The 14,993-nt window shown below is 44.4% G+C and overlaps 1 protein-coding gene across 6 annotated transcripts in view; it reads left to right on the plus strand.

The window, feature by feature from the left end:
- The first annotated feature begins 501 nt into the window (after window positions 1-501).
- ppp1r12a (protein phosphatase 1, regulatory subunit 12A) overlaps window positions 502-14,993 on the plus strand; it is a 40,969-nt gene continuing 26,477 nt past the window's right edge. For all 6 annotated transcript variants that reach the window (XM_062382635.1, XM_062382638.1, XM_062382637.1 and 3 more), the window contains exon 1: window positions 502-828. In XM_062382635.1, the coding sequence (XP_062238619.1) occupies window positions 592-828 (237 nt within the window). In that variant the 5' untranslated portion in view covers window positions 502-591. The remainder of the gene's footprint in view (window positions 829-14,993) is intronic.

A 14,993-nucleotide genomic window follows, 5' to 3' on the forward strand; every position in this document is an offset into this window, starting at 1 on the left:
TATTACTGTTGTTGTTGTTATTATTATCATTATAACTGTTGTATTTGTTATTATTATAACTATTAGTATTGTTGTTGGTATTATTATTAATTGTATTATTGAACTGTGGGTGACCCATGACCTCCATGTGCCCTGCTGTCTGTCCCCAGTATTAAACAGAGTACACATATATAATCCCACTTTACCCATCACTTGGAACAGAGTGAGGACGAACACAGTGTTTGTTACCACAGTGTACTCTGAAGTACTGCGTGTACTCTTGTAGTATTGTGTGTACTCCGGGATTATTACCCTGCTCACTCTCATCATCTGATGATGATGATGACGTTATACTGCAGCTCCTGGGCTCCACTTCTCGCGAGACTACGGACACGACCCGACGTCCTCTCTCTGTCTCTCTCTCTCTCTCTCTCTCCTGGTGTCTCTCTCCCTCCCTCGCTCTCTCTCTCTCCCTCCCTCCCCGTGTCTCTCTCTCGCTCCCTCTCTCTCCCTCCAGCCCTCCCTTCCCACGCCCCAGTGCGCTGTGGGACAGTGCTGCTATAAAGTATATCCTCTGCCGGAGAAAGATAAGAAGCCCGAGACAGGAGGGGGATGAAGATGGCGGACGCCAAGCAGAAGAGGAACGAGCAGCTGAAGCGGTGGCTGGGCTCGGAAACGGACCTGGAGCCCCCGGAGCTGAAGAAGAAGAAGACGAAGGTGAAGTTCGACGATGGCGCCGTGTTCCTGGCCGCCTGCTCCAGCGGCGACACCGAGGAGGTGCTGCGAATGCTCGACCGGGGCGCCGACATCAACTACGCCAACGTAGACGGACTCACCGCCCTCCACCAGGTTCGTGTCCCGGCCGCTCGTGAGGTGTTCGCCGGGCCGCGGCGCTAGCTCGCTCCGGGAACACCTGTCAAATGGAAGCCATTCTCATCCCCGTTGTTTACCTTACCGAGCTCCGCCGTCCCCCCGGCTCGACGCGGAGCCGGGTGGAGGGCACCAGCGCCTGCCTGCGGGACGTTAACTGGGTCTAAAGTGTGCAGGCAGCTTTCAGGGTGATGTCCCATACTTACAGCTACTTTCCAAAACCCCACCGGCAACTGTATGTCCCCCCCGGTCCACGGGTGCAGTCTAATGGCTGCACTTTACAGCTCGTAGCGTTGCCATCGTAAATAACAACCTGGGCTGAACGATCCTGTCTGTTTATTATGGTTCAGAGGGGTTGATGGCTCGAAGTCATTTCGCGTGCTGTGATCGAGTCCCTCCAGGAGCTTGACGTGCATGTTGTCATTGGTTTGAAACAGCCCCTGTCCAGGCTACATGAGCCCCAAACAACAATGGCTAATACCTGGCGAGCAGTTGTGTTGATAAACCCCTTCACCGCGACCGTGGCTACTCTCTGGGGAGGAAGCGGAGGCTAGCTAGCTTCAACTCGGCGCCGGGCCTTAACCGTACACATCGCTGTTTACCCAGCCGTCACCGTGTTGACACCGGTGTCTGGTGAAGTGGTGAAAGTGGAGTAAAGTGGCAATCGGGCATAAATCACACGGGTTCGATGCTACGCCAGCAAAAACTGTACTCAATCGCTACGTTAGCAGGCTAAGCTAATGTGTGGCTAGCTGCTTTAGCTGGAGTTGATTCATTCGTTAGCTCGCAGGGAAAGGGACGACGTCAGCTGACAACTCGCGGGACTCGTTGTTTCACGCGTTGTGGTGTTTTGTTGTGTGTTGTCGGACTGAACTGGAATTGTGTACCAGGGTTAAAAAAGCTTTGCTAGTTTTGCCCCCGGTGTGTTAGCGGCCGCTGAGCTAGCTGTTTGCCCGCTAACCACGGCTAGCTTACGTCTACTAGCCTGGGTGCTGCCAAAGCCAAATAGTGAAAATGGCAGCCAGTGTTGACTGTGGTTAGACAGCAAGTAAAGAAACTGATGTAATGTGTGAGGCTGGTTTATAATATGGATGAAAGATGGTGGAGCTACAGAGCGGAGGGAGAGAGAGAGCTGGATTCAGGGATGTGTTCTGTACCTACTGTACTAACATACCTGTCATTGTAATCTGTGAAACGTGTCATCTGTAGTTTATTGATTCATTAATAACCTGACTCATCCAGTGTTGTGGTCCAGATGTGACCTCACCTCTGTGGATTACTGGGAAAGATTAGAACATCGATCATCAGGATTCATCTTCACATTCAAATCCTTCAGTGTTATGGCATCTGGTGGCATTTGTTACACACAGAACAACATCATATTGTGTGTGTATAACTTGTTGTGCATCAATGAGAGAGTGTTCTTCATTAATGCAGTTTAAATGTTTGTATTGACACTAAACATTTAAAAGTGACATTTCCATCTGGCTAGATTTGCACCCAGGAAATTGTTGGGTTTTGTGTATGAACTTTAGTCTCCCTAGGATTTAATACCAACTCATAGGTTTGAGTTATTCCTTGTTGTAATATATATTTTACTGATTCATTTATCTACTTTTGAATAGTGTTGTGATGCTTTAAGGATGAACTGGTTTGTCAAATTAAATGTTCACTGCTCCCATAGATCTCCAGTGATGTCACCTCATTACTCATGCCCTCATGTCTAGTCTCAGTAAGCCCTAGCAGTTTACAACACCTTGCTTCGAGGTATGTTTGTTGTCCAGGACCTAGCCGCGGTCCAGTAAAAGTTTTAAAAGCAAGTTTTCGAGGAGAGGTAATACCCCGTACTCTTTAGTTGATGAATTCATTCGGATTTGTCCCTGGGTTTATTAGTTGTGCTGTTAAATCAACCGTTCTGTTTGCTCAGAGTTGCCTATCATTAAATCTGGAATTAGCATGCCCCCCACCCCCCCTACCTACCTCACCCCTACCACCGTGCAAGCTCATTGGGTGGAAACGTTGCCTTTTTTTGGGCTGATGTACAGGGACGAGCTAGAGTGAGGGAAGCATTTTCAGTGCTGCACCCCAGACCTGACCATCTCTGGACGAGAGGCGGCATCAAGTGTGTGTGTGTGTGTAGTAGATGAGCAGGTGATCCCCTGGTAATTTTTTTTTCATTAAAAAAGTTGAGGGTTGCATTCTAGATTTGTGATTTTAAAGTGCTAATCCAACACAAGCTATTATTGTCATTTGTTTCTTTAGAGCATGATCAATGAGTCTATTGAGTACATTTTTATTTTGCGTGGACACAATATTGCGAGCGACTGACCTCTGGCTTTGTTGTCACTTGTGTTGTGTTGTTACATGGGTGCTCACTGGTCACTGGGTGCAGCGAGATCACTCCCCATCGCTGGTGACCAGTGCAGGGGTTATAAATACCTCCGGCACAAGTTCTCCTAACTGGGTTTCAGGAGATGATACTAAGTTTGGATGTGAGTCAGAGTCTGTGGCTCTGCTTTGTAGTGCACTCCTGGCACTCGCACATTCAGGCAAGAGGTTGTGTGTCTCTGCGTGAGTCACAGACCCTCTGACACGTTGAAGAATGACATGTTACTGAAGGACTCGTAAACATGATCCCTGTTGTTGTCTCCGTCATGACAAAGACCACAGACTCCCTTGTGTATATGAGCGTTGTTAGGCCTGAGGTTTGAAGAATTAACCAGTCGTGTTGTGTGACGTCTCTGGTTTTCTGTTGCACACGAGGAACAGTAAGACTTTGTAAATCTTTCGTAGTTTAAAAAAACACATTTAAACTTTGTGATGTAATCGACCAGGACAGACGGGTTCACCCAAACACAGACTCCACAAGCTCAGTTGCATGGTAGCGAGGATGCACAAGTGCACAAAGGGTCCAGTCGAGTAGACAAGTGGAGATTCCAGATCCCGTTGGCTAAACTCGTCTCAGAGGGTAGCATTCCAACTCCTGTCGTCCTAGCCCGGCGCATTCTTCAGATGACAGTCGCTGGAAACCATGGCAAAGCGAGAGGAGAGCAGACATTCCTCAGCTGTCACATAAACCCCTCCCCTCGAGTCGTTCTCCCTCTGGCTTGCCTCTCCCTGCACGGTGCCAGAAGCAAGGCCCAGCTGACTGCTGCCCACTGAGCCCCATCAAGGCAATTAGTGTGGAGGTAACCCGGGCTTGTCGCTTCACACGAGAAAATCTCCACGCTGACCCACACCTGAACTTTTTTCCTTTTTAGTATTCGAGACCTTCGCTGATCTCCAGGACCAAGGTGACAGGGCTCAGCTGAGCATGTCCAGAGTTGGGTCTTACAATGCCTGGGCTCTGTTGACATTACACACCCTCATTATGGCCCTGTAGTCCATGAACATTATCTTGCACTGTCTCCATGGCAGCGACTCAGGGAAGGTTGCTAGTCACTTGTGTTGGTGGATTTGCATGAACCGAGTGGGAGTTGCATAACACACTGAGCAGAGAGAGAGAGAGAGAGGGAGTGAGAGAGAGTGAGTCTTTGGCAGCACTTGGCAGTTTGAAACGAGAATCAACTTCATTCGTGTCTTGTAACGGAAAACCATTACTGAGCATGTGGTGGGAGATGGTGAGGTGGCTGTGTTTATCTTCATCCAGACCTGCATCAGTCATATTAACACATTACATAATTGCTGTGGAGCTGGCTTGAGCCTGGACCATGAGATTCTCGGCTGTGCTCGCGGTCGGCCTGTGAAAGGTGGAAAGAAAGAAACATCCCCATCTTCCTGAGAGAGGCATCCTCTCACAGACCCTAAGCTCGCTCTCTCTCTTTCTGCCTGAGTGAGAAAGTCCCGACAGCTCATGTGGAGACGCCCCTGGGTTGAGACAGGCGAAGCATGTGTGCATCACATTGCATTACACAGCCTCACTGTATGTAACACTCACCTGTTCTGCTACTCTACACAATAGAGATATAGGCAGAGGCTTAGAAAGCTATGAATAAGAGTATTGTGAGGATTCTTGGGATGTAGTTATAAAACCCTTCACATAAACCAAAAACTTTATTATAAATAACACAAACCAAACCCTGTAGATAAAACTTGGATCAAACATGCATTCATACATAAACGCTGATAGCGATATTTCTGTGAACGGCTCATAAGCAGCTGATTTCTGTCAGCAGAGGACATTTGTTCCATTGTTGTATCATTAACAATAGAATAAAAAAGTATTTGTGTACTCTGAATGGCCTGTTCTTTAGACGTGGCTATATTGGCTGCAGGATCTGATATGTGTGACTATTGTGGCACTGTTCACGGTACAAGTGTAGTTTGGTGTACAGCCAGTATGTCCATTTGTTTTGTGGACTTGATGCTCTTAGCTGCTGCTGCTATGATGTAACCAGCTGAAGAGTTGTAGGTGTGGATGTGGGTTGATAGGCTTCAGAGTGGACATGGTGATAGTTACCTGCAATCTAAAAAGAAACTCAAATATTTTACACTCCAGTATTTCATCTGTAGCAGGATCTTGGTGCCCATACTGTCTTTTAAGCGTTTCGATATCTGTGTCTGCTTTCATATCACATTTCTAGCAAAAGGCTTCACGTATCTTCCTGGCTCCTTTGTTAGGGTTCACGGTTGTCCTACTGTAGCTGCTAGTCATTCATGCATTTCTAAGATGTTGCAGAATACATTAAGATGCAATTTAATAATTCATAGACTGGAATCTAGACTGTCTAGATTTTATTGTACTTTGTCTGTCTTGACTAGTGCCAGTTCTCCTTGAATGTGATTAAGTTATAGTGTTTATGTATTTTGTATTGTTGCCAGTGACACGTCTTTGTTTGATATTTAAAAACCAGACCTCATTTTGAGAATAACCATAGCTTAATTTGCTTGTATTCCTATTTATCCTTTTGTTGCCATGACTTGCAATTTTTTATGAATAATCAGCATTCCTGATGGTGCAGTAGTGGAAATATTACTGCGTCATGATAGTATTAACCACATGACACAGAGCAGGCCCTACTGAAGGAAACTGGAACCCATCATCACAAACAGTTTCATCTGTTTGAGTTCAAATGCATGATCAGAGCAACATTATGAAGGCAGGAATATAAGCATGTCTGGATCAGCATGGATTAGAGTCAGCCTAACCTTCACACTACCGCAGAAAGGAGTAACACCTCTTTCCATTTATAAAAATCAATCAGCTGATTTGTCTGGGGTGGCTCACCAGCACTGAAGCTGTTAATATGTGTTAAAATTACACATACACCCTCAATTTAGTCTCATGTGCAGACGTATAGATCATCATATGCATAGCTGAGTTCTTGTCTGCAGTGAATCACCGTAACGCCTTTGTAACCTTGGCTTGCTTAAGTGTTAATTTTAGAATCTGAGCCCTAGAACATGTGTATTTCACCTGTGTATAATTGCCATGTCTCTCCTCGTCAAGCGGGGCCCGCTCGCTGCTTCATTCAGCCTCCCTACCAACCCCATAATCAACGGCAGGAAGTCCTTGTGGTGTTTGCGCGCCAATGCTATGCAGCATGCCAGGTCATCTGCTGATTGTGACACGTCGGTGTTGTTTCCCCCGAGCTGTGTTTTAAAGAAACAAGGAAAATAGAGAGACGTGATCTAAATGGGTTGGAAGAAAGAGAATATTTTAAAGTTGTTTCTTGTTTAAATGCTATTCTTTGTATTGGTATGGAATCATAACCGAAACAAAGAGTATGAAACATTCCCAGCAGCTGGATATGTCATGTCAGGGCTCATACATACATTAAATTTGTCCTCAGGGGAAGGTGGTGTACGTCCTTATCTCGCAGTTCCTTGGGAATTCACACAGTAAATATTAACCTGTAAAGAAAATATTTCCGTACAGAGTCCCTCTGATTCCAGGCTGCATGGAATCGTTGAACCACACCTCTATTCATGTCATCATCTATGCATTGTGATAATGCATAGATGAAATGCCACGGGCGTCCCCCACCAGAGGACCTGGAACAGCGATGAGGGCTCACTGAAGTATTTCAGACGAGCTGCAGGTTGGAACTGGTTCACGTGGGGTCGTAAGGAGAATTCCTCAGTAGAGTAAACCTGCTGCCACGTACATGAGTGAGCTGACTAAATGGCAGAGCTACAAACGCGGACTTGAACTTGCTCGAAAAACCCATTTCATATGGAGAACAAACTCCTCATGACTCTTGACTTTTTCAATATTTCCCTTTTTTAATTAGTAAAATGAGACGTTTGTTTTAAACCAGAGGCCTTCATGTGTAATGTGTTTCGATGATGTCATCTTGTGCTCCCTTGCATCAGGTTGTAGCTGTCACTGTGTCGGTAGCTGATAAAGAATATATGTATATATAACTTTAGATAAATCGGTGAACAGTCCGTCCGTGTGTCGTAACAGAATAATGATAATCACTGGCTTTTTGTCCTCTGCCTTCACTCGTCCGTGCTGTGCATAGTGTTGAGGTGCTGTGAAATGTTTGTGGGATGACTTCAGCTTGTTTTGTTTTCTCTTCCTCTTCCACCCTGTAGCATGTCGTGTCTGTCTCTTACTGAAACCAGGTCTTCTCGAAGCCGTCCCACTGTTGTTTGCTCAGCGGCAGTCACATGCTTCCCCCTCTGTGTTTTTTTTTATGAGCTGTTTTTGAACTGAAAACACCTGGACGCGCACGGACTGTGGATTTCACATTGTCTTACAGGGACAGCGAGGACAATTATGGCTGAGGGCGAGGTTGCATTCTTTCCATTTATCCTTAAAAATGGCTGAATCTTCAGCTGATCAAATCAAACTTTAGCCCATATTTACGAATTACAATTGGTCTCAAATGGCTTAACAAGGTATTAAACCCTAAACAATGAGGGATAGAGGTAACGATTGGCTCATTACACACAATCTGGACTTTGTGTTATTCTTAAATTAGGAGATGTAGAGTATGATATCCTTACATTTACAACTGGAGAGTGTAGTTGTATCTACCTGTCTTTCTTATGGAACAATAGGCCCACAATTAAAAGCCGTAAATCTATTTTTACATCTGTTTGTTTTTCAAATGCAAGTATTGGTAACATATTGTGGTAAATACACAAAACGGTTATTCTGTTGCTAATTTTGCATTAAGAGACGTACTTTTAGGAAAATACTGTTCTAAAATATCTAAATTCTAAAATTTCCCAGGTAAAAACATGCACTGATACCTTTAAAAGCTAATATCAGCCGATCTGATAATAAACTAATACATCTTAGCATCTCCAAATGTATTTTCCTTCCTTTTACAATGGATTAGCATTGATTTTCCTTTGGCTCTGATCCATGAGACTAAATGAGCCTGTTTTGCTGTGGTGCTATCCCATTAGTGTTCTTGTGAGTAAGTGGCTGCAAATAATACTCCACCTGCAGATAAATAGCGGTGTCAGTAGAAGGGCCTTGACCATGACAGTGAGTCCTTTGGCTCGCTGTTAAAATGGACCTGCGCAAGAAAGTATGTTGTGTGTCTTAGCCAGGAACTGTTTTTCATGTTTTAAATAAACAGATTAAATATTGTATCTCGCCTAATGTCCCTCATTGGACTGTAAAAAGGATCCAGCTGACGATCCAGTGAAGCAGGATAATGAGGCCTGCAGTGACGTCAGTTTCCATATTCAATATTCCCCTCAAATTGTTAATTTAAGCATCAACTAATACACTAAACTAGAGATGGTGCGACAAGAAAATGCTGTTATTCATGAAAAAGGGTGAATGAAATCACACAATTATAGCAATAAGACTAATTACAAAATGGAACACAACGTCATTAAGTCATGCCAGTGTCCCCAGAGACAATATTCCATGTTTTATAGAGCATAAAAGTCAGGTCACTGAGTCCAATCAAGCTGATATGTTGTGAGACTGTTGAATGAATAATTAATGAGCCAAAACAACTGCTGCACAGACAAGATAATGTCCTCACAATATACAGTAGGCACAGATTGTGTTATTGTAATTTAACATGCATACATACACACACATGTGTTTTATTTCTGTGTCACGACAATGCATTGGTCCATATTTCCAGGAGTTGTTAGACACCTATATTCTACAGGACACCATTGTTTTATTCAGATTGTTTGACGGACATTATAAAAAGGAGACCCCCTGATCTTCAGGCCAAGTGTTGATAGTGTTGCTCGTCTTTCCTTTACCGAGGTGCATCTGGTAGGAGGGATCAGGGTGTTGGAGATTTCAGGCCAAAGAGGAACAGGAAGTGGCTGTTTATTTTTCTCATTTCCTCTTTGAGGCTCCACTAGTGAGCCTGCTTCTTCCCCTCCCTCTGCTTTAATCACTAACGCAGGCCTGACATCGACACATGTACACACGTAAGCAAATATGCACAGTTATCTGCACTGGCTCACCATGCAAAACGCATGCATTCTTGTTTTTTTACACAAGGCCTGTTGAACTTAAATCATGTGTTATTGTCACTATATCCTTGTTTAACTATTTCTTGATCAAACTTTACTCCTAGTTGAAAGTCTTGATGTAGACTAAATATTTGAGTTTGAATATTTTGCAGAATAGATGGAAACTGCTACTTTCCAAACCTAATGTTCAGGTTTATTGAGCCTTTTCTAATTGTATAATACTCTATACACATGTTATTTTACTCCACTCTGAGCTGTGGACTCGATCTTGGTGTTTGCGTGACAGTGTGATGTTGTTGTACTCCGGTAACGATCCATATTTGTGCTTGTAATGGCTGTAAATTAGTGGAATGGCCGCAGGGGCAGAGCCTGGCATCCACACTATCCCTTTAACCTCGTGGGTTCGGAGCCTGTTGCCATGAACGGTGACATAATGCCAGTACACTGGAAAGAGAGGAGGGGAACGTAGTGTGCACCGTGCTCAATGCCTCTGTAGTCGACTGTCAGTGACGGCTGCTGACTGAGCTATCTTCTGTCCTCTGTACAGTAGCCCTCCACATAAGGCTTCTATTATATTGAAATATCAACAGAGGTTGTATTCTGCCATCGCTCCATGGCTATCTGACCCCCCCAGTTGGTGCCTCCCATTCGCCCTTGGACCCCTCGCATGGAAACAAACTTGGCTCTCAAGTGGGGCTATTGTTTTGCCTGCCCAGCGAAAAGCCCAAGTGAAACATACAGTTACAATCTCGCCGGCATTTTCCCCCCCTCTTCCTCAATCCTGGTCTTCTTTTTCCATGGGAATCCCAAGGCCTTATATGGTCGTCCTCAGTAGCAGCAGCAGCAGCAGCAACAGTACTGAAGGCAAAGAGTGTGTGTTTGAGGGAGAGAGAGAGTGTGTGTGTGTATTCTGGTTACAGCTCCCAACAGGGCTCATCTAGTGGAGGGACCCAGCTGGTCGCCCTGCAGTGTTCTAACCCTCCCCCTCGTACCCTCTGGCCTCCTGAACCCTGCCAATAGCACAGAAGCGGTGAGCTCTTTGTCTCAGCCGTAAACACAAACACACACACAAATGTACAACACCTTACAGAATGAGCGTTCTCACACACAGGCCTCCTTTCAAATACAGTTCCACTAATCATTGTGTAATTCATCCATTTTCTAGTTTATTGTGTTTCTGGTTTTATTTTCACTGTTTCACCTAATGTCTCTGCGTCTGGGCTAATTTGTTTAACAACCCCCCCCCTGAACACACACACATGCAAACACAGATACATAATGCACTCATACTTACATGCAGGCGGTAAGAAGGAATTCCTTTTGTGGAAGTTGCTGCGCGCCTCTGAGCCGGTGACGCAGCCTGGCGAGGAGTGGCCAGAGCGCTGATGCCTGAAGCCCCAAGGCTAGGAGTATTACTTATCTGGGAATTTCTCCACTGGTATGCTAGTCCAGGGCCTCGCTGCTCACTGGTTAGGTGGTGGCAGAGAGAAGTTGTACTACTGGAGGGGGAGGGAGAGAAGTAGGGCGAAAGAGAAGGCCACTTCTCTGCTGCTATGCCGTCCATACTGTTCTTTTTATATGGAAGAATACTGGTCTTTCTGTGTGTGAGGCAAAATGAGAACACCTGTGTAATGAAGCTTTATTGTGAATGACTAAAGTTGAGCACCAGGTAAATGAAAGCACCAGCAGATATACCGACAAGAAAATGAGAGAAACCACATGCCCTTTTACACAGATAATGTTCTTGCTCTCCGTCATTCAGCCGCCTCATCACAGAAATTAAAGCGGTTTCACTCCTCCGACATCACACCTCACTGCAGACCTCTCGCTGAAAGCATAAGATGGTCGTGAGGGATGGAGAGAATTATCAGTTTGTGTGTTTTTATAGGTTTGTGTTTTAATGGAGGGAACTGGGAGTGATATCACCGCTCTCCTCCAAACAGGGTTGAACAGCTGTTCCAAAGCAGTTCCCCTCTTCGGTGTGATAATCTCTGGGTTTGTTGCTGTTGTGGTGACTGAAGCATAATCCCAAACACACCGTGGAGACGCTTTCTTCATTAGAAAAGTTTTGTTGTCTTTATGGAAACTGTTGTCGTCGAGGTCTGTGGATAATCGAGAGGAATCTGGACTTTGTTTCTGAGAAGACGTGTCGCTGTTGAGTTGAGAATATTACTCAATACTTTGGGTCTCCTCAAAAGAAATTCCTTCTGCCGCAGTTAGCAAATAAAGACTAAACCTGAACCATGTGCAAAAAGGGTTGATAACAATACAGATTGAGTCTAGATAAGAGAATGGCAAGTTTTAATCATAAAATCCTTTTTATTTAGTAAACCAGTTGCAAGAAGCTTCAAAGACAATTGGAGTAGATTGTCATCTCTGGGTGACTCTTCTTAAAAACATATGAAACATCTGCAAGTAAATAAATTTAAGATATATGCTAAAGCAAGGCAATTGAATAATGTGTGTATTTAAGTATATAGTTCCAGGATCCATCAGCAAAGCTCTATTACTTCTCTCTCCGTTCCAAAGAAGCAAGCAGAGACTTGGATTAATTTGCAGTGATGGCGTGAGATCACTGTTGGCTTGTAATGTGCTAAATGTTTATGTCTGCTGTGGATCATGTAGAAAACTGTGTTTGAAGTGCTGGCACACATTGGACATGTCACACCTAACAGATACCGGGCCTCTAACACAAGAGTCTGAGCTATGTAAGACTGTTTTTAATTTAAAATGTGACTTCCGACTGTGTTTTTCCTATACTTGTTCTGAGATCTGTTTTTTTAGTATTGTCCCTGACCACGCCAGCTCAGTGTCATTCACTGTGAGCCTGCAGTTCGACCGTCATTTGAATGGAGAATAGCTGTTGGCACGATGCACAGAGACATCCACCTGTGTCACTGAGTTTCTTGGCAGTGAAAAGCAGAAGCAGCGGCAGCCTTCTGCACAGTGCTTGAGTCGGCCATCTGAGGGTGATACTAAAGGAAGTCAAGGAGGGGAGGGGTCTTCAAGTGTCTCCTTGATGTGGAGTGGTTCTAAATCAAGCTTGACGCTCCTCTGCATGATGGCCCACTAGATAATACACCTACCCATTGTATACACGCAGTAGCTCTACCTCAGTCAAGACGGCTTTCAAAGTGTTTCGTCTGGCTTTTCAGACTCGGTTCTGTAATTGTCATCGTTATTTATAGGGTGAGCTTAATGGAAGTTTGTGCAAATTCACAGACCACACATCATCTCGTCTTCTAGCTCTTCCATCTAGCCTTATTTCATTTTTATCATTGGTGGATGTTGTCTAACCTAGTATTATCCTTACTGCAATGATTTAAAGTCTGTCCTGCAGCTCTAATGAAAACAAAGTGCTCTATAGTCTGAACATACCCCTCTAACTCTTGTACTTCCTCATGCTATCTTTGTCTTCTTGTGTTTTGAATGACAATATAAACTAATTACGATGAAGTATGAGTGGTCACATTGTGTGTCTTTTAGCCATAAAAGGTCATGAGAACAGCGAGAAGTCCTTCATGCAAGATGATAAAAAAAATAAAGATGGCACCTTGAGACGCCCCTTTCAACATGGCTTTTTTTGATGTCGTCTCCCAGTGGTTGACTTTTTAGCGCTGCCTTCGGGGGCCAGCCGCGAAACCCCTGTGTGCTTTAAAATTAAGTCTTTTCTCTATTTATTTATGTTTCTTTCAAAGGGCCGACGGGGCCTGAACCCATGTTCTCTTTTGGGCTTTGTTGTCATGGTGAGGGAACTGGCCTCTTTTCTTAGGTGCACGTCACGGGTGCATATTTGGTTCGCTCCGAGAATGGCTTAGCCCATCGTCTTCACTGGGCTTGAGGTCCTCCTTATTATTTCAGGATTAGGCCGGTGCATATGATGGACACTGTATTCCTTCTGTTTTTAATCTGCCGCCATATTTATCACAGCCGCGACCTCCTCTGTGGTCCCACGTGGCTGCAATTCATTGATTGGTGTGTGAAGTGTGAACTTTACTAAGCTTTTCGTCTTAGGAGTTTGTTGACCTAGTGCAGCTGTACACTTTTAATACGATATTTTGATATATGCAGCATTTATTATTATGGTAAACCTTAGCAGTGCATTTTCAATTTTATGACCGTATACATCATGTTTCCTTCAGACACGCCTCATTTACTTTGACTGATCAAGGTGTTTTCGTTCCTGCTTTTTTATAAAGTGCCACTTATGTCGCTGGAAGGTCGGCCGGAGTTTGTCAAGAAAGAAAGGGTCTCATGTCTGATGTTTATTTTAATGTTTCACCAGCTTGAAAACACAGATGATGCATTTTATGATTTAAATTGAATCTTCTGCGTAGGTGGATAACAACATGGTAGGAGCAGTGATGTGAAAAAAGGTGCAGAGTCCGCCGTCATAGCCCACACGATGAATTCACTTCGGCCAAAGCACTATAGGAGATTAGATGGGAATCATCTAATGGAAAATTAATCTAATTCCCCTATTAATCTCGGTGGAATACATTTTTCAAATCCCACAGTGATAATATGAAATGACGCCTAGATTGTACCTTTGACTCCCACTGACCCTTATTTCCAATCAGATATTCAAATTTATTATCACATCACACAAAGCCTTATGGATAAATAGTTGTTTTCTCAAGCTAGGCGTACGATGTACATCAAACTCTATTGACCAATCAAATAGAGCACCCTGTGTCCATTGATTACATTAGTACTTGATTTTATTTCTGTTACGTCAACTTCCCAGAAGCCCCAGTTTCCATTAGCGGGGACATTTTATCTGAATGGGCAGGTGGGCGTAGTGTCTGTAGGTCTGACTCTCCAGGTCCCTCCTGTTGTGGCGGTCCTAGCATCGGTTAACGGAGCCGGGTCTGCCATGTTGGGCACGTTTGTGTTGCACTGATTTCCATCTCTTACCAAACGGAGCAGTGGCTAAATGATGGATAAGTCGCTGTCCAATCGATTGGTGCTGAAAAGCAAATACACCTCACAAATCCTATTCGAGAACTAAACCAAATACTGTGTGTGCTGTTGTGAACCTTGATTATTTAATAACATGTTATCCCCTCCTGTTTGTTTCATTCGGAAGCTGCGAGCAGAGGCGTCCCTCCTCTGACGACATTCACTCTTCTTCAAAGTGTGTCAGCTTTTGCTTATCAAGCCTGTAAATCACCTATAAATATATAATCATGGGCGGTTTATGGCCGTTTGGAAAATGTATTGCATAGACACTTCGCCCATCCCTATTGTGTAGTGCCATCCATATTTTTACCTCGATGATTGACAAGGCCTCCTCTCTTCCCCCCCCACGCTCAGACAAACTAGACAAACAGGTTTAAACGGCAACTTCTGGGCTTGAGAGTGAGTCACTGCATATCTGAGCGTTTCTCTGTGAGCACATCTCCGGTCCTATAAGTCATTTGGGGGCTGATTGGGATGTGTTAGACAGGATTAAGCCCACAATGTTTCCTTATATAACTTCCATTAATATAGTCTCTGCCTTCCATGCACTGTCTGACTCACTCGCTCTCCCTGCTGCTGCTGGCAGATATCAAATGTGTTGTCTTGTTAGATTTTGCATGAGCCGTGGCGGTGAATGTTCTCAGATGAAAACATAGAGGTTGCTATGATACTTTCTCCTGCCTCTTCTTCTTCCTCCCGACTCTCTGGCCACTCCGCTCTCCGTTCTCTTGATGCAGCGTCTAACTCTGGCACCTGTCAGCCACAGACAATTACAG

Source organism: Platichthys flesus, chromosome 23 (genome assembly GCF_949316205.1).
Source record: "Platichthys flesus chromosome 23, fPlaFle2.1, whole genome shotgun sequence".
In the NCBI taxonomy this organism is placed as follows: domain Eukaryota; kingdom Metazoa; phylum Chordata; class Actinopteri; order Pleuronectiformes; family Pleuronectidae; genus Platichthys; species Platichthys flesus.